Source organism: Panthera onca, chromosome C1 (genome assembly GCF_046562875.1).
Source record: "Panthera onca isolate mPanOnc1 chromosome C1, mPanOnc1 haplotype 2, whole genome shotgun sequence".
NCBI lineage: Eukaryota > Metazoa > Chordata > Mammalia > Carnivora > Felidae > Panthera > Panthera onca.
In genome coordinates, this window is record NC_138346.1 from 94,319,289 (window position 1) to 94,342,337 (window position 23,049).

A 23,049-nucleotide genomic window follows, 5' to 3' on the forward strand; every position below is an offset into this window, starting at 1 on the left:
CGTAAATGTATATATCTATATATATATAGAGAGAGAGAGTAATAAAATTATATGGTAAGTACAGTTAATGTGGTGAGCATTTCAAAATGTATATAGATTGAATCACTATATTGTACACTTCAAATTAATATAATATTGTTTCATCTATACCTCAAATTTTAAAAAATTAAGAATTAAGTAAGTATATGTAAAACACTGACAACAGTGCTTGGCACACAGTAAGCACCATATAAAGATTTGTTATAATCACTTTTACAGTACTTTCATTTCTTCACTGTCACTCACTCATTCTGATCCCATCACTTTACCATAAACAATGTTTACTAAGAATACCAATGGCCTCTGTGTTGCTAAATCCAACATATGTTTTAGTCATCATCTTACTTGAGGTCTATGCAGCAGCTGACAATCAATGTTAACACTCTCTTCTTATCACATTCTCTTTCCTAGTCCAAGACTTCAATTACCACCTACCCACCAGGGTCTTACCCACCTTTATCTGTAGCCTAAACCTCTCTTCTATGCCCCAGGCCCCACAGGCCAGTGGTTACCTGGACATCTCCCCTCGGATGTCTCAAAAGCATCTCATATGCACTGTCTCCAAACTTGAGCCATGATCTTTCTCTCCCTACCCACTTGTCTTTGAATATTCCATTTTTTCAAGCCCCTCTTCACCTGGCTGACCCCTACACTTACTTTAGATTTTAGTTAAGCATCACTTCCTCAGGGAACCCTGAGATGAATGCCCTCAAAGAAACTTCCATAGCACCTCTCTACTTCACACCTACAATTAGAAGGTAAGCTTCACAAGGGCAGGGATCATGTCTGTGTTCTCACTACTATAGTCCAGGACCTGAATGAGGTAGCCTGCAGGGCATTTGCATTTGCATTGGGATCTACTGCATTCTTTAACGAGTATTAACTGTGCCCTTGGTGCCAGGCTAAGGCACTACTAAAATAGTTAAAATTTGACAGAGTGCAAAGCTGTCTAGCAGGGGAGACAATATTTAATCTATCCCCCCAAATTACTTTGAATTGCGATAAAAGGCTCATTGATCACTTTTTTTTTTAAAGCCTAACAAGGTGATTTGTCCCTTGAACAACCAACACTATGCACATCCTGTAATAACGCTATGGGTCCGGGTAACCGATGCAATTGTGTGGGATTTCTACCATTGTGTTTACACTTGACTTATCACTCGGGTACTGGTACCCAATCCTACCTTAGCAAGCCAACTGCTTTTAACCCAGCACTCCTGTGTCCCCAGTACATAGAGAGGAGTTTGTGAAGAGGTCTCCCGTAACCCCAGGCGGCCACAAAGCCTCTGAGGAGTGTGAAGGCGGGACAGTCCGGGGGAGGAAAAGCCGAGGCTTGTGCTTGGGTGGGTTTTTTAGTGAATAGTCTGCAGCTAAAGCCGGGAGGGGTAAATAAGGCTGAAAAAGAGAACCTAGCACAAGCTGCAGTTTGGACAAGAGTGAACAAAGACCGAGCTCCGCAGCACACCTTCCGGAGCCCCGGCACTCGTAGCTGAACAGAGCCAGTCACGCGAGACTACAACGAATTCCCAGGGACTCCCTCAAACTCCAGGTAAACACCCGTAGGGGTGGGGCAAGAGGAGGCGGCGGCGCGGGTCGCTCGCCTTACAGCGCTCAGGAATCTCAGTTCTCGCGATCTTTCCGGAGCCGACCCACCAAGGGGAGTCCGAGTGCGTTGCTGTGGCTTGAGTGTCGCGAGGGCGGAGACTGTATGGGAGGGAGAAGCCCTTTTGGCCTGCCCTACGGAAGCCTGCGAGGGAGGGTGGTGACCGCTGCCCCGTCCAATTGTCCCGATGCCCAGCGCCAGCGCAAGCCGCAGGAGTCAGGAGAAGCCGCGGGAGATCATGGACGCGGCGGAAGTGGGTGTTCTCCTTCCCCGGGACTGGGACGACAGACCCCTGGGCCACATCGCGCTGAGGGAGGGAGTAGGGTGAGCGGGGCCCTGCTTCCAGCTCCCTGTCCGCACTTTGCTTGCGGGCCGCAGGCCTGGTGTCCGGGCGCCCAGAGCGCTCTCTGTGCTTCCAGGGCCCTTGCGCGAGCATCGTGGCTAGACCTACTTCGGATCTCATTTCTCACAGGGGCGCTTGGAGGCCTATTGTAACAGAAGCGTGTCCCGGGGTGGGGTGGACGTGGAGCAACAACTGTCCCGGAAGTAGGAGCGGCTGGGGTCACACGTGCCTGGGTTAGGCACGTCCTTCACGTAATCTGCCCCTACACCTCGTCTTGTAAAATTGTAATGTCCACTTATAGTCGATTTCTCTTCTCAGCTCTCATGTTCCTAATGTTTTTACAGGTAATGACAGTACTTAGTAAAGCGATCTGTCGATGTGTTTAATGACCATTTACCGTGTGACAGCTTTAAAGAACGCTTGCCATTTTTATTTATTTTCTCCCTTCTAGTGACCCAGTGAGGTAGGTAGGGAAGTTTGCAGAGCAAGCGTTTGAGATGAAGTGATTCAAAATCATGTGGGTAGTTCCTAATACCTAGTGGTCCTTCAATGCTTTTCAAAAATGAAATTTTGAAGACATCCTACAACTTATATGCATTGTAGGATAACTGGGCCTTAATCCCTACCCAGCTCCTAATTTTTCTCTTGAGTAATTATGAATTTGTGATAAGCTACGTAAGGAATAGGTCATCTTAACAACATTAGATGGAATAAAAGTTGCCTAAATATGAACAGTACTGATAAATGACCCTTTACTCACACCATGTAATCTACAAATGCTGGCCTCATGCTATCTTGTGTGACTGTATTTCTCTATTAGGGCTGGGTTATCTTTGTCTTTAGGTGTATTTTTTTTTTTATTTAAAAAAAAAAAAAAAAACTTGTTCAGTATGCACCTTAACATGTCTGGTTTATTTTGGTATAAACACAAACTGCAATATCCATCAGATCTACAGGAGAGGATTCCACCAAGTAGCTATAGACTGACAAACTAATTGTTTCATATATGTTTTAAATTACCTTGTAAAACCTAGGGAAATTATTTTTGCTTATTTTTGATCTGATTAATTATATAAACTGTGCTCCCTTGCAGATTGCATAGGTCTAGATATAAGGTAGGCATTGTGGTGCTATTATGTCATTTTATAGCTAGAAGGATCTTAAGGTACCATTTTAGAAGTAAAGGGAGATTAAAATAAAAGACCACTTGTCTATTCTGTAAGTATAGTTTGTTGTTAATAGTCTGTACCCTATATCACCTGTTTCCTGTTGCTAACTTTAAAATGTAACTAGAAATTAGATATTGGCCATTTCCAACTGCTTACAACCCTGTGTACTGAGGGTAGTTTTTAAATTTTTTTTTAAACTTTTTTTTATTTTTTAGACAGAGAGAGACAGAGCATGAACAGGGGAGGGGCAGAGAGACAGGGAGACACAGAATCTGAAACAGGCTCCAGGCTCTGAGCTGTCAGCACAGAGCCCGACGCGGGGCTCGAACTCCCGGACCGTGAGATCATGACCTGAGCCGAAGTTGGACGCTTAACCAACTGAGCCACCCAGGCGCCCCTGAGGGTAGTTTGTAGAAACAGGAAGCTGGTGAATTTTTTTGCTGTTTTACAAAGTTGTAGTAGCTTATGTCCAACATTTCCCATTTTTAAAAACTGAGGACATCTGGTGCTCAGAAAGGTTACTCCAAAATGTTGGTTCTCTTTGAACATCTCTTCCTGTAACAGGAAGTTAATAAAACTGTACTTCATCCTACTCCCTTCACAGAGGAAATTTATATCCCTGCTTTGAAGTCATTTAATCTTCTTTTTGAAGAAGGTAGTTAAGATGTGTTATACATGTATGTAAATTTTAGCTGAGAAAGCTGTTGCATATGGTATATCCATCCAGGAGTGGTGATCTTCAAAAATTAACCAGAAACTTTCTATATATAGGTAAATGATAGATTTCCACACTTTAAAACTACTGACTCTCTAATTAATAAAATGGTTCTGAAAGTTAAAATGAATTCATTTTTATATTCTGTTATTTGTATTTATGTGTATACTATGCTATTAACGTTTAAATAAAAAGTCATAATCCAAAAACATTTCTTTGTAGGATTATGCTAAAGAAAGATATGGAGTATCTTCAATGATACAGTCACAAGAAAAACCAGGTTAGTAGCTATATGATAATAAAGCCTTTTTTTTTTTTTTTTTCTAATTCCAGGAAAGCACTTCATAAAGTTTTTTTTTTTTTTTTCAACGTTTTTTTATTTTTTTTATTTGTGGGACAGAGAGAGACAGAGCATGAACGGGGGAGGGACAGAGAGAGAGGGAGACACAGAATCGGAAACAGGCTCCAGGCTCCGAGCCATCAGCCCAGAGCCCGACGCGGGGCTCGAACTCACGGACGGTGAGATCGTGACCTGGCTGAAGTCGGACGCTTAACCAACTGCGCCACCCAGGCGCCCCGCACTTCATAAAGTTTTAAGTAAAGTTTGGCATAATAACTCTGAAGGCATAACTCTGAAAAGATTAAGTGAATAAATAACCCGACCAGACACCATAACCCTGCAGAAACATTGTCAGTTTGAGGCTACTAATCTAGGAAGGGAAGAAAATATGTTAAATGAGTATACTTTAAATGGTAAATTATGTTAAAACGATAAGGTAAAAGATTTAACTGAGATTAAGTTCTGGCTTATGAGATAAAACAAGAATGGGTAATATTAACTGCCTTCATTAAATACAACTTTTTTACATGTTTATGAAACCACCTCCTTTTCCCCCTTGCATTATTATATTTCTTTGAAATTGACTTGTCACATTCTGTTTTCTATTTATAAGCATTTGCCTTCCTTTGTTTGCATTTTTGTATATTTGTATGCATGTAATTTCAGCAGATTTATCTTACTCTTAACTATTTAACAATCTTTTCTTTTGGTAGACACCCTCAAATTATTATTATTATTTTTTTTTTTACCCTCAAATTATTTTTTAAGTACTTCTGATTTAGAAGCCTGCCTTTAAATTTAATTTTTGGAAATAATAAATCTCCAGATCAGTTTTAATGTTATTTTGGATTTGATTAATTGTACCATCATAAAATCACTTTACTTTCCCAACTTTGTTGACAAAGTATGCATTAAAAGACCTAAATAGTTTGCTGAAAATAAACCATTTCCGAAAGAAAAAAAAAAAAAAAAAAAAAGAAACAATAGAATAAAAGAATTTAGTATAAAATGAGATGTAAGCAATATAGTATAGGAGATGACATTCTCTTGCCCGGACAAGCAGGAGAGGTGATTTGAGACTTTTTTTCAGCTCAGGTGTCTTCCTAAACTGGACTTGATTGAGCTGTAACAACGAATCTCACTGGTGTTTCAATCTCTTACATGAGCCCCAGTCACCTGTTGCCATAATTACTGTTCCCATTTGGCTGGCAAATTCGGACTGCTGTCTTCCACTTAAAATTTCTTCTCACAGGAGGGAAAAATAAACTATATGTCACCTGGTTACATTACTATAACAGGAGAATACTGCCTTTGGTTTTATCTCTGCTAAAATCCTAATACCTAGTTCAACAACAAGTTTCCTTCTGATCTGTTTCCATTTCTCCAAATTCCTTCATTCTAATGCTAGTGACTTAGAAGTGTGGAAGAGGCAGTAGATTTTCAAACTGAAACCCTCCTGCCCCTGATCATTGTCTCAACCAGTCTTACCAGTCTCAACCAGTGAGAGCGTGGCATGTCCTTCAAGGATGTGTGGATATGTTGAAGGTTGGGAAGCCCTATGCTACTTAGTTGGAATGCCACATGAAACAAGGGATGTTGCTCTTTGTTTTCAAAAGTACTATTAGAATTACCCTAATCATGCTGTTTATTTAGAACTTTATTCTTTTAGATTTATGTTACTCTGTTTCATTTGGTTTTGAGTTTTGACTGCCTAGTTAGTAAGTCATTTTGTTTTATCAATCTTGGCATTTTCAGAATTGTCTTTTAAAATTTTATGCTGCTTTGTCTTTTCTCTTTCACACTTTATTTTGCCTGAGTTTACACAGCAGTTTTGGAAGTTGGCTTAATTCATAAGGTCTGTCAGCAATGTTTTGCAGAAATTTCTTGTGCTACCTCATGGCTTAAAAATTCGTCATTCTTTCTCGTTGTTTCTGGCAATGAGAACCATGGTATACTCCTGTCAATTGAATTATCTCTAAGCTGCATCTTTGCTTCAAGAGGCAAGTTATAAATACATTTAGCAAAGTAGGTAAAATAGATTTATAATTTGATTTCATTATAATATCCTCCCAAAGGTATTTTTAGTAATGTAGTAACTAGGTTTTGCTGCATGTGATATTGACAAATTTGGTTACACTTAGGCAATAAAACTCTTGGGAATACAGATCTTACATTACTCTGTTGTTATGATGTCATGTCTATTACTGTGTTTTTAATTAATACTTAAATTTTTCTTTAATATTCAAATTACTGCATATTTAGAATAAAATGATTTCTGGATCATGATTGCCTTATATCACTATCTTGACATAATAGTTGTTTTGTCACATTTTTCCTGTTTGGGAGACTCTGGATGGGTGTAGTGTTTTGTTATTAGCATTGGAGGACTCACAGCCTAAAAGGGAATTTATTGGCTCACATAACTATAGGAAACAAAGTATGAGATAGTATACAGCATGATTGGATCTAGAGGCTCAAGCAACATCTGCAGGGCTTTCTGTCTACACTTTTTTGGCTCTGCTTCCTTTAGGTTACTGGCCGCATTCTCTTGTCCATACATCTCAGGTACTGGGAAAGGTGGTGGCTGCAGCCCAGGCCTACACTATCTCAGCTCAGCAACCTCGGGAAAGAGACCTTCATTCCCATGTTGTCTATAGTAAGTCCCACAGAAGGACTTTATTTATTTTGAGTTACATGCCCTCCCTGGATCATTCTCCGTGTCCTGTTACTATGACTATCCAGGCCTGGCAGAAAGTCCTCCCCTGTGCATAGTTGACTTGTATACCATGGCAGGCAAAGGAAAATATCATGTCCACCTAGGCAAAGGCAGGTAAAGACAAGCTGTATTTTTTTAACCATTGAAGTATTCAAGAGATTTGCGTTTTGAAACTATCTCTTTGACTCCAGTGTAGACTGAGTTAGGGGATCAGGGGAATACCAGTTTAAGGCTGTTGCTATAGTTTAGACAAAAGAAATGGTGCTTTGGTTTGAGATGGTGGCAATGAAGATGAATGAGAATTGGATAGATTTTAGAGATGTACTTAGTACAGTTCATAAAACTTGAAGCAGATTGCATATGGACAGTGATAGAAAAGAAGATGTTATCAGAGATTGGAAATTATTTAAGATAATACCAAGTACTTATGCTACCTGCCAAACCAAAATAATTATGACTTTGTAAATTCTGAATTACAAAATTGTTTCACTTATCTGCTGCAGATCGAGTTTTGGTTCGGGTTAGTGACTTGACAGTACACAGAGCTGATGAAGTTGTTTGGGTGCGTGCAAGGGTTCATACAAGTAGAGCTAAAGGTAAGATTGATTTAATGATTATGGTCCTTTTGGTAAGGATTCTAAGTTTTTTGTTTTGCAAATTCCTCACAGACCAAAGTAAATCTTTCAAAACATCTATTTTCTTTCTTAAATCACTGTGAAATATTAATCCATGGTTAATTAGTTTTAGGTTCTTATAAGACATCCTTAAAAAAAATTTGACCTGGGGCGCCTGGGCGGCTCAGTCGGTTAAGCATCCGACTTCGGCTCAGGTCATGATCTCGCAGTCCGTGAGTTCGAGCCCCGCGTCAGGCTCTATGCTGACAGCTTAGAGCCTGGAGCCTGTTTGAGATTCTGTGTCTCCCTCTCTCTCTGACCCTCCCCCGTTCATGCTGTCTCTCCCTGTCTCAAAAATAAATAAACGTTAAAAAAAAAAAATTAAAAAATTTTTGACCTTAAAAATTCAGATTAAATCTAAGACTTTAAGGTACTTTTCTAGCATCTCTCAAAAGTTTGATTTTTTTTTTTAATTTTTATTTATTTTTGAGAAAGAGAGAGAGAGTGTGAGCAGGCAGGGAGCAGAGAGACAGGGAGACACAGAATCCAAAGCAGGCTCTGGGCTCTGAGCTGTCAGCACAGAGCCTAATGCAGGACTCAAGCTCATGAACCCCAAGATCATGACCTGAGCTGAAGTCGGATGCTTAACCTACTGAGCCACCCAGGCACCCTAAAAGTTTAGTTTTAAGTGAAGAGTGTGGTTGAGAAGCTTTTCATTTGTTAATATTCTTATATTTTAATATTTAGATAGCAAGATAGGTGATAGAGAAATAAGGCTAAGATCAGGTTATCCAGTACAGTGGCCACTGGCTACATGTAACCAAATTAAAATTTAGTAGTTCAAGTCACTAGCTGTATTATGAGTGCTTAATAGCCACAATGGCTAGCGGCTCCCAAAATACAGCACAAATACAGAATATTTTTATCATTGTAGGAAGTTCTATTGGATGGTACTAAGAATTTAGCAATAATAACAAAGAAAGATTAAGGTAGTTTAGACAGGCCTGTTCCTTATAGAAAATTGTCCTAGCCTAGTGTTCAGAATCGTATAAAAGTATTAATGACACTTAACATTAGTTTATAATTTTATACTTTTCATACACTTTTTCACATTTGATCATCCCTACAAATTTTTGAAGTAGGCAGAACAGGCTTTGGTATTCTGCTTTATAAATGAGAACACTGAGGCTTCAAAGGAGAAAGCTACTCACCCAAGTTCTCATAGTAATTGGTAGAATATGAACAGAATGTGGTAGTTTTCTAAGACACTTAGTCTCCTGGCGGAGCTGATTACTTCTATAATATTTAATACATGCTGTGTTACGTCATTTCTTACAGTGCTTTTCAGTGTTTATTATAGAATTAATGTGGGCCCATTATTTTTAAAATTCTGACATTTTAGATTTATATCTCACTCTCAGTATCACTACTACTAAAAGTTTGTCTGTTCTTCCAGTATACTCCCCCCAAACAGCTGAATACCATTAGACTTTGAGAGGAATATTGGTGGAGTTTTAGTTTTTTTTTAAATGTTGATTTGCCTTTCTGAAAGTTCCGGCCATTTATTCTACCAAGAGATAATCACATTGTTTTGTATTCCTTCATTTAGTTGTCTTTTTCACATTAGACTGGGAGCCTTTGTTCTGTCCAACTGGCCACTGTGTCTCTTTTTTTTTTTTTTTTAATTTTTTTTTTTAACGTTTATTTATTTTTGAGACAGAGAGAGACAGAGCATGAATGGGGGAGGGACAGAGAGAGGGAGACACAGAATCCGAAACAGGCTCCAGGCTCTGAGCTGCCAGCACAGAGCCCGACGCGGGACTCGAACTCACAGACCGCGAGATCATGACCTGAGCCGAAGTTGGCCGCTCAACCGACTGAGCCACCCAGGCACCCCCCACTGTGTCTCTTAAACATAGTTATTTAGCAGATTAAAAGAATGCATACTACATGTAGGTCTGAACCAAGAATACTTCCCTTCTCACCCATCCCCCAAATGGAACAATATGTGTATCAATAAGGATAAATGTAATGAATTGAAACACAGCAGATATTTTTAAATCCATAAATTTATAATAACGCTAAGGCAGGCAAACAAAACCTAGTTGGTCACTGGTGAAACAAACTCATTATTTTGAAAACTGATTAAAGTATCGTTTCTGTATGAATTCTATATCCCTGGCTAACCAAATGGTAGATAGAAGAAAGTTGCTGGAGAAGTATTGGAGTAAATAAAATGAAAAAAAAAGCGTGTTAGAGCTTCATCATTTTGTTCCTAGTAGATTATCCAGGCATTCATCACCAGTGATTGCTAATGATACAATAGAGAGACAATCAGAAATATTTTATGTCTCTTCATGAAAGAACCCAACACCACCCAATGCTACTGTCTTGCCCAAAAAATTGTACCTGAATCTCAATGTAACCTTTAGAGCTAACTACCAATTTATAGGAAAAACATAGGACAAATGACTATGTTAAGTGACAATGAGGATGCAGTCAGCAAAATCTAGATTATAGGAAACTACTAGGCAAAAATGATGTGATCTCTTCAACAAATAAATAGAAAAGGGAGGGAGAAACATACGATTTTTTTTTTAAGTTTATTTATTTTTGACAGAGACAGAGTGTGAGCATGAGCTGGGGGAGGGGCAGAGAGAGAGGGAGACACAGAATCCTAAGCAGGCTCCAGGCTCCACACTGTCAGCACAGAGCCCGACACAGGGCTGGAACCCACAAACCGTGAGATCATGATCTGGGCCGAAGTTGTATGCCCAACCGACTGAGCCACCCAGGCGCGCCAAGGAGAAACATATGATTAAAATAGACTTAAGAATTTTATCTCTTGGAGCACCTGAGTGGCTCAGTTGAGTAGGCATCCGACTTTGGCTCAGGTCATGATCTCACAGTTCGTGGGATCTCTGTTGATAGCTCAGAGCCTAGACCCTGCTTCGGATTCTGTGTCTCCCTCTCTCTCTCTACTCTCCCCGCTCATGCTCTGTCTCTTTCCGTCTCTAAAAAATAAATAAATGTTTAAAAAAATGTTTTTTGTCTCTCAACGAGTCACTTATTTGGATCCAAAGGTGAATGAATGAATGAGTAAATGAAAATGGAGGATACTTGAGACTTGGAAATTTGAACATTGGCTGGATGTTTGACGTTAAATAACTTTTTTTAGTTGGAATAATAGTACTATGGTAATATTATTTTTAAAAAGATCTTATCTCTTAGGAATAATGTACTTAAGAACTTTGTACAGGTGAAATAACAGCAAAATAGTTTGCTTCACAGTATACTGTACAAGAGTCAAGGGATATGTGGATTGGAATAAAGCTAAAACAAGAATGGCCCTGAGTTGTTAATTATTGAAGTACATGGAGATTGTAGGTAGACATTGGTATCATTTACAAATTATGATCTTTTGTCCTTCTCTTTCAAATGTTTATCTCATTTCTTGTTTCTCTTTGTAATGATGAGTAGATTCTTCAGTACTACGGGGATTCCCTCAATGAAGAATTTTTCAGACAGCAGAGATTTAACTCCTGATGAGTTATTTCATGCCTTTGGGTGTTCTACATAAAATGTCATTAGAAAACAATGCCAAAGTTTAAAGACTAGATTAAAAGAAATTTTCTTCTAGTCCAAATTTTCTGTTACCAGGAATACATATTAAATTTTATTAGGCCTTTTTTGATCTTTTTTTCCCTCAAAATATAATTGTGTTGAGTGTATTTATGTAGAGGTTCATATAATATTCTCTCTGCTTTTGTATTTGTTTGAATTTTCCATATAATAAAAAGTTAAAATGCAGCTGATCCTCTTTATTCATGGATTGTGTATTTGCAAATTCTGCTTGCTAAAATGTATTTGTAACCCCCAAAATCAATACCTGGAGCACTTTCACTGTCATTCACAGACATGTCAGACATACTCATGTGCAGAGAGGCAAAAAACTTGAGTCACTCAACGCACATGTTCCCAGCTGAGATCAAACAGTGAAGCTCTGCCTTCTTGTATCAGCTCTCTTCACAATCTATTTAAGGCCATGTTCTTCACAGTTTTGTGCTTTTTGTTGGTGATAAGGCTATTTACAGTGGCCACCAAGCATAGTGCTAAAGTGTTTTCCAGTGTTCCTAAGTGCAAGAAGGCTTGTGCCTTACTGAGAAAATATAAGTGTTAGAGAAGCTTCATTCAAGCATGAGTTATAGTGCTGTTGGCCGTGAGTTCAATATTAATGAATCAACAGTGTATATTAAGTAGTGTGTCTTTAAACAGAAACACACACAAGGTTATGTATTGATGGACTGATGAAAATATTGTGACCAGAGTCTCACGGGAACCTAACCTTATATTTCCCCTAGGAGCAGTGGTGGTTCAATATTTGCAAATTCATTGTTCCTGGTGACTTTATAGAACATAACTGCCGCAATTAACAAGAATCAGTTCTTTGTAATTGTAATGATTTACAGTAGTGGATTTCTTAATGTTGAACCATCTTTGGATTCTTGGAATAAATGGAATTTGGCAAAGGTGTGGGTAGTATTCTTTCAGTATAGTACTAGGTTAATTTTCGTGGGGTTTTTTTTCCTTGGAATTTTACATTAATCTAGTTTTCATAATTTGTTATTAGAAAACCCTATTATTTTGTTTTTAAGTATATGTATATATATATGGGTGTGTGTGTGTGTCTGTGTTTAAATTACAAATTACCTAAATAATACATACATATTTTCACATGAATTTTTCAGAGAATACAGCAATAATATTCCCTTTTGTCTTCTCTATATGCTATCCTCTGCCCCAGCCTTTTCTATTAATTCTTATTGTTCGTCTTTCTAAAAATCTTTTTTAATGCACATATGTACACATACATATATACAGGTTTTTATTTGTTTTTTTATGTGTGACTTTTAACTTGTCTTATTTTACACAGAAGACGTATTTTACATGTTATTTTGCAACATTTTTGTTTTCAGTTAACAGTGTTTCTTGAAGATCTTCCCTTGATACTAGTTATAGATCTACATAAGGCAGTATTTATCCATTATAGGTATCTAGAAGTGAAATTGCTGGGTTGAAGGGTATATTTATGCATACTTAAATTTTCTTATACCAGATTACACCCAAAAAAGCTGTTCTTATACTCCCCACGAGTGTGTGACAATACCACTTTCTCTATATTGTTGCCAGTAGTGATTGTCAATGTTTTTTATTTCTGCCAAAGTAGATTATCTAAAGAAACAAAATCTTATGTTTTGAATTTGCAAAACCTGATTGCCTCTACTCCCTTCTTCCTTTTATAGGAAAAATTGTCAGTAAATATGATTTTTACTTGGAAGCATTCAAGTGCTGTAACTCCAGGAGTAGTAACACATTAAAACTGGACTTGGAGAAACAACGCATGCTGGCAGTTTCAAGTAGAGCAAAGCTCTGTAAAACCACAAATAAGGAAATGGAAGTGTCAAAATCATAATGTCAGAAGTATGACAACTAGAATCCTGTTATGCAAAAAAACAACAAAACAAAAACGGTTAACAACAAATATCCTTAAATTTAAGGATAGTGTTTCATACATTTTAAAAAGTTAAATCAGATTTCTTATAGTAGGTTTATGTATCACATCCCTAAAATCAAGTGGTTTATATAGGAGCAAGGAGAAATTTTTAACTCTTAATGATATGATAAAAATTTGTTTCTTTTGATTGTGAAAGCTTATGAGCTTAAGCCTGCATCTTGAAAGAGTAACTGAAGTATCTGTGGCTCCTTTCAAATTTTAAATATACTACATTTAAGTCATTTAGCACAAAATAATTCTCTTTCAATACTTTTCTTCCTAAAAACTTGCTTATACTTCCAAAATAGCTAGTTTATTTTGGTAATTATGTAGTTTAGAACCTCAGCTTCTCTTCATACAAGAATATTTCAGAGGATATAGCAAATGGAAAGTACTTTAAAACATTTAGGTCTTTGCTGTTTTATTCAGTAACAGATCGACATAAATGATGAAGGAAAATAATTACTGTTGGGTATTAGTTAATTATCTAAATAATGAGTTCAGGAGCTTGGCAAGCTAAAAGACAGTAGGAAGAGATGAAAACAAAAGATTGCTTTACACCTAGTTCTTCCACAGTAGCACATTTTATTGGGTGGCTCAGTCGGCTAAACATCTGACTTCAGCGCACGTCATGGTCTCACAGTTAGTGAGTTCAAGTCCTGAGTCGGCCTGTGTGCTGATAGCATGGAGCTTAGAGCCTGCTTCGAACTCTGTCTCTGTGTCCCTCCCCCCACTCACCCTCTGTGGGTCTCTGTCTTTCTCAAAAATAAAACATTAAAAAAATTTTTTAACTTAATAAAAAAAAGCACACTCTATTACTGAGCCATCACTGTAATGGAGATGAGAGTAAGCCTTTTTGTCCTGACTGTGACCATGTTTATTGTTCAGCTTAGAACTAAAAAATGCAACTGGTGCTATAAAGGATATCAAACTTTACATTTGTGTAAACTTAAGAAATAAACTGCCTCTTCTAAAAACTTAATCAAATTGCAACACAAATTCTTAACTGTTACGGAGCTAAATTTAAGGTATCTATAAGTAGTGCATTCATTCAGCTATTTTGAACATAGTCTTTATTTTCCTTTCTATAAACTGTTTCTTGGTTGAAGGGTTCCAAGAAGAAAGGTGAATAATATTTAGCAGTTGATTAACCTGTCCTATAAAGTTCCAATGCTAACTTAGAACTTTTTGCTGAAGTGAGAAGTCACATACTTGCTTCTTAGAATAAAAAGTAATATATGGGTATAGTAAAAATTAAAATTCCAAAAGTACAGAAAGATGTAAAAAAAAAAATTAGAATTCACAATTCTAGCTTCTCCATCTCATTACAATCTCTTCCCCCAGAAATGTCCACTGTTATTTCTTGTATATCCTTCCAGGGAAAAAATGCATTTATAAGCATAGGTGTATTCTTTACATAAAAGGGATGTCAATTCACATGCTGCTCCTGTTGTCACTCACCAGTGTCTATAAGATAGTGCCTTGCAAAACGTGGAGCAAAGCGTGCCATGTAGTATGTCACCAATCAGAGCTAAAGAAGGAACAATTTTGTTTACTCACTGGCGAGAACTTGTTCTCAAAAGTACTTGGTGGAAGTAGTCTGAGCAGACAGGTCTACTTACCAGAAAGCCAGTATTTTTTGAGTCTTAATAATTTTTTTGAGTGGATAATCAAGGTTCTAGTATTTGAAGGTGCTTAGAAAACTGAAAACCTGGAAACCATAGATAGTTGGTTGTAGAGTTGCATGTAGATCATTCCACTAGTAAAGACTGCATAAATATGAAGTGAGTGATAATAGAGTTTCAGTGCTTTTATAGAAATAATACTGCTATGAACATCTTTGTCACTACAAGCCTTTACATACCCAATTTTCTTATCATATATTCTAAGAAATACATTTCTTGAAGCAAAGAGATGTTTTTAAGCCTTTTAATGCCCACTGCCAGATGGTTCTCCAAAAGCATGTGCAAGTTTACCTTGCCATGAGCAAATTATGAAGGAAAGGTTTTCGTTTAATTCTCCGAAGCATTAGATATTACATATTTTTAAATCTCTCCTACTTTGAGAGGTAAATTATGTGTTGTCATTGTTTGCTTCCACTTGCATTACCTTCATTTCATTTTTTCCTCACGTTTACTAAGGTTTTTCTCTTTTTCTTTCAAATGATTTGTTCTAGTTTATTGCCCATTTTCTTGTTGGAATTTCAATGTCCTTTACTCATAAATCTTTATGATCTTTAGTAATGATGTTAATTCATTTAGGCTATAAGTCAGCAAATAATTTTTCCCAGTGTTTCAATTTTTGTGTATAGATATTCTGTAATTTTTAAACTTAGAAAAGTTTCCCCTCCCCCTTTGTACAGTTTGATATTCAATTTCATTTTTTACTCCGTGTTTATTCATTTATTTTTATTTCCTCAATTCCATCTGGAATTAAAATTTCTCTAATACGGTGTATTTTGGGTTTGTTCTGCTTCATTGATCTGGCTGTTTTTGTGTTGGTACATTTTTACTTGTAGGTTTGTATAATATGTTCATGGTGCGGGTCTTACTACTTCACGTCCCCTTTCCATCTGTTTCCTTTTTAAATAAGAAGTTTAATTTTTAGAAATACATACAATAAACACATTAAACATTAAAAGAAGACAGTGAACAATCTTCACTCCACTCATAATCATTCATTTCTTGATTTGTTTTCCCTAGCAATCATGTCAAATCTCAGGGAGTGCATTTGCTTCTATACTTAGCCTGCTAAAACTCCCAGGTTCTACGAAGTATTTGTATTAAAGATTTCCTTTCATCCTTTACCTTTCTTTTTACCTACCTCTCTGATTGTATTATTCTCTTAAAAAGTATTTTTTCTCATTGGAAAAGTAGTACATGCTTATTGTAGAAAGTTCAGAAAAAAAAATATGAAGAACAGCATAATTTCTTACAATTTCACATCTATTAGTAGCCCCATTCTGGTGTTTTTTCTGTATTCAATCAATTTCATATTTTGGTGTTTTCTTCCCTACACAGTCGATTTTAATATACTTCTTAGACAAACAAAATTGGGATTATACTTTATATGGTTTTATAACTTTCTTTACATGATAGTCTATCATGATTGTCTGTCAAGTAATTATTTTGTGTTCCCAGTACCTGGCATGGTTGTTACACATTATAATCCAGATTCAAAATAGGAAATGGTAATCAATCCTCAAATAAGGAGCCAGTGGCAGTGGTGCTGTAATAATAATTAACATTAATTACATTTATTCATACTTAACATTAATTGGTTGTGTCACAACTCTAAACATATTACTTATGTAATCCTCAATATTACAGGAGAATACTTGAGAAAACTCCGTGAGTAATATATTATTTTCTCCATTTTGCAGATGAAAAACAGGCATAAAGTAGTTTAATAATTTTCCCACAGGCCCCTTCACAGGAAGTGATAGGATACCATCCTAGGTCTTTTGATTTCCAAGCTTTTACACTTTACCAGCCCTTACACTAAGTGTTACCCCCTAGTGCTTACCCTGAGACATTTTCATGTGCTAACTCTTTGTAAGTCCTGTAGAGCTCTATTCTCTCTCAAGGTCCTTTGTGTAGCATTGGAGTTCATCGCAGCTTGGCTTTGTAGTGCAGCTAGGACTGTGCTGCCTGTCTGCACCATGAGAGCAGCTAAAAAACTTATTAAATCACATTCTCTTCCATTTCACACTATACTCTGTTCAGAATTTCACAGACATTCTGTTCCAATAGTTCCTGGGATAATGTCATTTTGGTCCACCTGCAGATTTCTCTATGGTAACAATCTTTATCCATTCAGCATCTTAAAATCCTCTTGAATGTGTTTAGTATGTGTAACTTTCTTCTTAAGGTTTTACTTTATGACTGGATCATACTCCAAAAGAAAGGGAGAATGAGGGTCTATTTAGTGGTAAAACATGTCAGTCATATATTACTCGGAAGCCCATAGATTATGTCTATGTTTGCACTTTGTTTGCAACCTGTCTAGTTCTGTTTTGTTTTGTTTTAGACTCATGATTGCTATCTGATATGCATTTCAAAATGCAGTATGTTGAATGTTGAAAGTAATAACTATAAGCCTGCTTTTCTTTCTTTTTTTTTTTTTTGCAAGGATCATTCTTAGTTTAAAAACTGAATTCTTCTGATGTTTTTATAAAACAACCTGATGAGAAAAGTGATCTTGAAAAGACTTGTTTTATGAGGAAGTAATTTCCCAAAACTTGATCAAAGAATCTGCTTTGGAGGAAAGAGATGTCACCAGGATAAACAGTCGTTGAATCTATTATGAGTAATGTTTTTCAAAAAGTTAAGAATAAGGAAAGGCTGTTTCTTATGAAAGGAGGGGGGATCACAAGCCCAGAATAGGTGAAAATAAAACTGGTTATAGAGCATAAAGAGAATGATCTTTTATAGACAAAGTAAGTTACTTGCTGTGGAGAAAATGTGGAAATATTTATAAAGGATGAAGGATAAGGAAGATGATAAAGGAAAATAGAACATGGAAGAAACTAGCCTGTCATCCTAAATGCTTGGTAGGAAGTAAAATGGACCACCCCCACAGAGTGCTTGTGTTCTCTTTACTAAGCACTTGATTAGCACTTCTGTGGCTGCATCGTTGAAGATCCTATAGAGGTTAGCAGAGTGCCTTTGCCTGTAGAATACACTCATTGAATGAATGTTGAGTGATCTGAAGTTACTTCAAATTTGTTTAATCAGTGCCATGATAAAGTAATTTTCAAATTATACAATTTTTTTGAAAATGGTGATTTGCCTACGTTCTTATAACAAACATGTTAAAGCATTTTTGTTACTCTAGTGGGAACTTGGGTTTCTTTAAAGCTTGTCAACAGTATGAGTATTTTGGCTGTGGAAGCCGGATATGTGTGTTTGTGTCTAATGTGTGTGGTAAATTTTGGCTCAATTTTAAAGTAAAACATGTTTCTTCTTTGTAAAACCTGAAGTAGCATGTCCTTAATACACTTGTGTTCTTTCTGTCTTATTCAGGGAAGCAATGTTTCTTAGTCCTACGTCAGCAGCAGTTTAACGTCCAGGCGCTCGTGGCGGTGGGAGACCATGCAAGCAAGCAGATGGTTAAATTTGCTGCCAAGTAAGTAAGCAATTATATCCTGTTGTCAGAATAAACAATGGTGGGAACCAAGACTCCCAGGGGTTTGGACCATTTTCATACATTAACATCAATGCTTCGTTTGTTTAAAAATGTAGTTATTTAAATTGTCAGTTCAGTATTGCTGAATACATTAAACTTACAAAAGAGAAAATATGGAGCACAGGCTTGAAATTCATTTGGAACTGCTGAAGCAGCACTCTCTACAGACAAGTCACATTTACTTTCAAGTGGAGTAACAAAAAGCCTGGCAGCCTCAACATAGCAAAGCAACTTTATTTTGTTGTGTTTGTTGAGCTTCTTTTCCTCCCTCCCTCCCCCAGTTTGAGATTTGCATATTAAGCAACAAGTTTCCTAACTGAAAAATAAAAGCATATAAAATAAAAGAATGTAGTTTTGCAAATGATTCCCCCAAAGGAAGTAATTCAAATGTCATAACATGTTACAACTTTTAATTTTGACACCAAAACGGTTAAAAAAAAAAAAGTAAAATCAACCCACACCCCGCCAACTCCCAACCCCCCAGCTCTTGCTGTCTGGCTCACAGTTCCTGTAGAAATGCATTGTTTTGTTCAGTTTGCAAGAGGCAGGATATAGAGATAGTGTAGGGCTTGTACATGCTATAGTTCTAAAGTAATAATAGCTGGTAATGTGGCTCGTTTTGTTTGTATGTTTTGATCAATCAGAATTTTATTTGCATGATAATGATTAAAGAAGACTTGGAAAATGGGCAGTATTTTCAGTGACAGAGTATAGGCACAAATGTTATATTTTTCTATTGATTTTTTATCTCTGTTCTTTAGATGTAAACTTTCAAAGATGAGTGAATATAGATAGAATTATCCATAATTTGAGAACTAGAAAGAAACTAAAAAACAATCTAATTTAACATCCTAATTTATGCTTGGGCCCTCCCTGACTCCTCTGGCATAGTGTTTTACATGTACTGGATGTTCAGTAACTGGTGTCGGTTTAGCGATTTATTTATCAAATTTAATTTTATTATATCAGCAATATCAGCAGTCTGCTTTAGAAACTCCAGTGCTGTTAATTACATCAATTCACTGAGGAACTCAGTAGTATTTATAGTATGGGTACAGTAGCCCCACCTCACCCTGTCTCCCAGTCCTGCTCCCTAGAGACTTCCATCTCTTCTATCTGTATCTTTTGGTGATTAGGTTTGCTGATTTCATCTCATAGACTATAAGGGTGTATGCTTGTGGGGTACATATTCAGCTAGCTTTTTAAGGTCAGACTGTATCCTATGAAGTGGGACATAAGTAAGCTTAGTCCCTAGAAATGAATTTTACACAGAGAATCTTCTCTGAATAGAGACCCTGCAAACCGTAGACATATATGCTAAATTATATTTAATACACTGGAAAATACTGGGAAAAAGTCAACTTAAAATCAACAGATAACCTTTATGGCTTTTGTCTTTTACATATTAAATTGGTTTCTGAAAACTAATAAATGGAGCTGACAGTTTTATATAGAATATGTGTTTCCACTAAATTGCATTAATAACCTTAGTGTTACATTCCTGAAGAAAATATTCTAGTCTGAAAATCTTTTGAAAATCCCATTTACCCTTAGTATTCACTAAGAGACGTTATAATGACAAAAGGACAATGGATTCATTTGATGTCTTTAGAAGTAAACATGTTCAAATAGTCCATGAATAGTTATTTCTTATTATTTTGGATCTTTTCAAACTTCTGGGACTTGACGAACAGCAGTTAACCATATCAGAGGTCAACCAAAGCCTAATAGCTAGCAGAGCTACTATGTCCTCATATAAATTAAAGAAAGACTTTCATTTAAATGATATAGTGTAAGGATGATCTTTTTTTTAGACAAGGCAAGAATTTAGATAACATAGTCTGGATTTCATAATCCTAAAGTGGAACTCAGTCAAGATCTAGATGTAATTCAGCTTAACAGTTCAGTTGTGACTTGGATTTTTTTTTTTTTTAAGCAAAGCACGGTATCTGTTTTTACTTTCCTGCCCCCTAAAAAATAGACTTTATATAATTAGTAATGTGTGGGAAAAAATGATTTCATAATAGAGCTATTGCAAATTATAAAGCCTTTGGGTGGTTATAGGCAAGTAAATGGAGCCAATTTTATACAATAGGCTTAACATGTGGTACTTTGGTTATAATTATTTAGCTTTTGGCACTACTCTTATGTTAAGGTGTCTAGCCTGAGTAATTAAGAGTAAATGTGTTAATAACTTTTGCTACCTCGTGAAGGAGGAAAATTCTCATGACTAAGACTCTGTGTGGTAAAAAATGATGAGTTTTGTTTTTTTTTTTTTTTATTGAAGTATAGTTGACACACAATGTTACATTAGTTTCAGGTGTACAACATGGTGACTCAACATCTCTATACAGAACGCTATGCTGACAGTATCATTGACTATATTCCTTACACTGTGGCTTTCATCTCCATCCCTTACTCATTCCATAACTGGAAGCCTGTATCTCCTTCTGCCCTTCACCATTTTTTACCCATCCTCCCATCCCTCCACCCACTCTGACAGCTACCAGTTTGTTCTCTGTGTCTATGGGTCTTTTTCTGCTTCTTTTTTTCATTTATTTGTTCATTTGGGTTTTTTTTTTAGATTCCACATAGAAGTACAATCATGGTATTTGTCTTTACCTGACTTTTTTCACTTAGCATAATACTCCTCTAGGTCCATCCATGTAAAAATGATAAGTTTTTAATTTGTGTGGTTGATCATTTTTTTTAGGAACATGATTTCATGTCCCTGATAGGTCAGTCAGCTTTTTTTATGTGACTATAGATTGTGCTTCTCAGTACAGAAATTCTGATCTTTCTTAGTAATAGAAGTCGAAGACAGCATGTCATTTCTAATTTTTTTTAATGTTTATTTTTGAGAGCAAGAGAGACAGAACGTGAGTCAGGGAGGGGCAGAGAGAGAGGGAGACCCAGAATCCGAAGCAAGCTTCAGGCTTCAAGCTGTCAGCACAGAACCCGACGCTGGGCTCAAACCCACTGACCATGAGATCATGACCTGATTCGAAGTCGGATGTTCAACCGACTTGAGCCACCCTGGGCACCCCTAAGTCACGTGTCATTTCTGACAGAGAGCCAGTATGATCTTACAATCAAAAGTGCTAATTTTTAAAGAAGAAAATCACAAATAGAAAAATTTTACTTTGAAAATTACCTGCTCTTTACATGAATAATAAATCAAGTGAAGTTGTAATATGAATTCTAAAGAACTTTCAGAACTTTTTTAGGAAAAAGATGTGTTGGTTTTGTTCTTCATCCTTCAAAATCCTTTTCCTAAAAATTATGTGTACTTGTTAGGCTTATACAAACTATTTCATTTGAAATGATTATTCAAAAAAAATAAAATGAGTATGTAGGGGCACCTGGGTGGCTCAGTTGGTTAAGTGTCCAACTTTGTCTCAGGTCATGATCTCACAGCTCATGAGTTTGAGCTCCTTGTTGGGCTCTGCACTGACAATGTGGAGCCTGCTTGGGATTCTCTCTTTCTCTCTCTCTTTCTGCCCGTCCCCCATTCGTGCTCTCTCTGTCTCTCTCAAAATAAGTAAATAGGGGCGCCTGGGTGGCTCGGTCGGTTAAGCGTCCGACTTCAGCTCAGGTCATGATCTCGGGGTCCGTGGGTTCGAGCCCCGCGTCAGACTCTGTGCTGACAGCTCAGAGCCTGGAGCCTGTTTCAGATTCTGTGTCTCCCTCTCTCTGACCCTCTCCTGTTCATGCTCTGTCTCTCTCTGTCTCAAAAATAAATAAATGTTAAAAAAAATAATAAAAAAAAAGAATTGGCAATAGACTTTAAAAAAAATAAGTAAATAAACTTTTTTTAAAAATACAAATAAATGAAATAAGTATTCATTGGCTCCATTGTGAAAGCAAAGATTAAGGTAGCTCTCATGCACTTATCTTTGAGATCTTTGGTGAGCTGGCACTTCTGTAAAACAAGAATCTATAGTGTGGTTTTTATTAAATAACAATAAAAAGAAATTACTCTATTTGACATTAACATAAGATAATTTTTATAACTTGCTGTGGTCTAATTATACTCACATATTATTGTTATACCATACTCCAAAAACCTTAAGGTCCCGTGGACTTTCTGTCCAAAATTTTACTAAAATTTTTTTGGGAGGGTGGAGCACCTGAGTGACTTAGTTGGTTAAGCGTCTGATTCTTGGTTTCAGCTCAGGTCACGATCTCACAGTTTGTGAGTTCGAGCCCCACATTGGGCTCTGTGCTGACAGTGCAGAGCTTCCTTGGGATTCTCTCTCTCTCTCTCTCTCTCTCCCTCTCTCTCTCTCTCTCTCTCTCTCTGCCCCTCCCCTGTTTTTGTCTCTCTCTCAAAATAACTAAACTTCAAAAAATAAAATTGTTTTGAGAGGAAAGTCTTCTTTTTGTCTCTCTGAATGAATTTTCCAAGGCATTTGGCCTTTTTTTTTTTTGGCATCTTTTTAGTGTTGTTCTTTGTAATTTCTGCCGCATGTTAGTTGGGTTGGAACAGAAGTCCAATAATTTATTAAATTCATTTTTTTATTAAAAAAAATTTTTTAATATTTCATTTTTTTAAGAGAGAGAAGAGACAGAGTACGAGCTGGGGAGGGGCAGAGAGAGAGGGAGACAGAGAATCCAAAGCAGCCTCCAAGCTCTGAGCTGTCAGCACAGAGCCCAACGCGAGCTCGAACTCGTGAACCACGAGATCATGACCTGAGCTGAAGTCGGACGCTTAACGGACTGAGCCATCCAGGTGCCCCTAAACTAGTTTTTACTGAGACATACAAATT

The 23,049-nt window shown here is 36.9% G+C and overlaps 1 protein-coding gene and 1 long non-coding RNA gene across 4 annotated transcripts in view; one reads left to right on the forward strand and one right to left on the reverse strand.

Moving 5' to 3' along the window:
* The window catches only part of LOC132673388 (uncharacterized), a 38,556-nt gene extending 36,929 nt beyond the window's left edge, over positions 1 to 1,627 (reverse strand). Inside the window, exon 1 of the long non-coding RNA XR_009608040.3 lies at positions 1,224 to 1,627. This is a non-coding gene — a long non-coding RNA (uncharacterized LOC132673388). The remainder of the gene's footprint in view (positions 1 to 1,223) is intronic.
* A 33-nt stretch (positions 1,628 to 1,660) lies between these two features.
* DARS1 (aspartyl-tRNA synthetase 1) overlaps positions 1,661 to 23,049 on the forward strand; it is a 64,092-nt gene continuing 42,703 nt past the window's right edge. The window contains exons 1-4 of one of the 3 annotated variants that reach the window (XM_078451339.2): positions 1,661 to 1,966; positions 4,092 to 4,149; positions 7,429 to 7,521; positions 18,118 to 18,220. In XM_078451339.2, coding sequence (XP_078307465.1) covers positions 1,748 to 1,966; positions 4,092 to 4,149; positions 7,429 to 7,521; positions 18,118 to 18,220 — 473 coding nt within the window. In that variant the 5' untranslated portion in view covers positions 1,661 to 1,747. Of the gene's footprint in view, positions 1,967 to 2,024; positions 2,330 to 4,091; positions 4,150 to 7,428; positions 7,522 to 18,117; positions 18,221 to 23,049 lie in introns of those variants that run through there. The other 2 variants (XM_078451340.1, XM_078451341.2) reach the window with 2 other exon arrangements.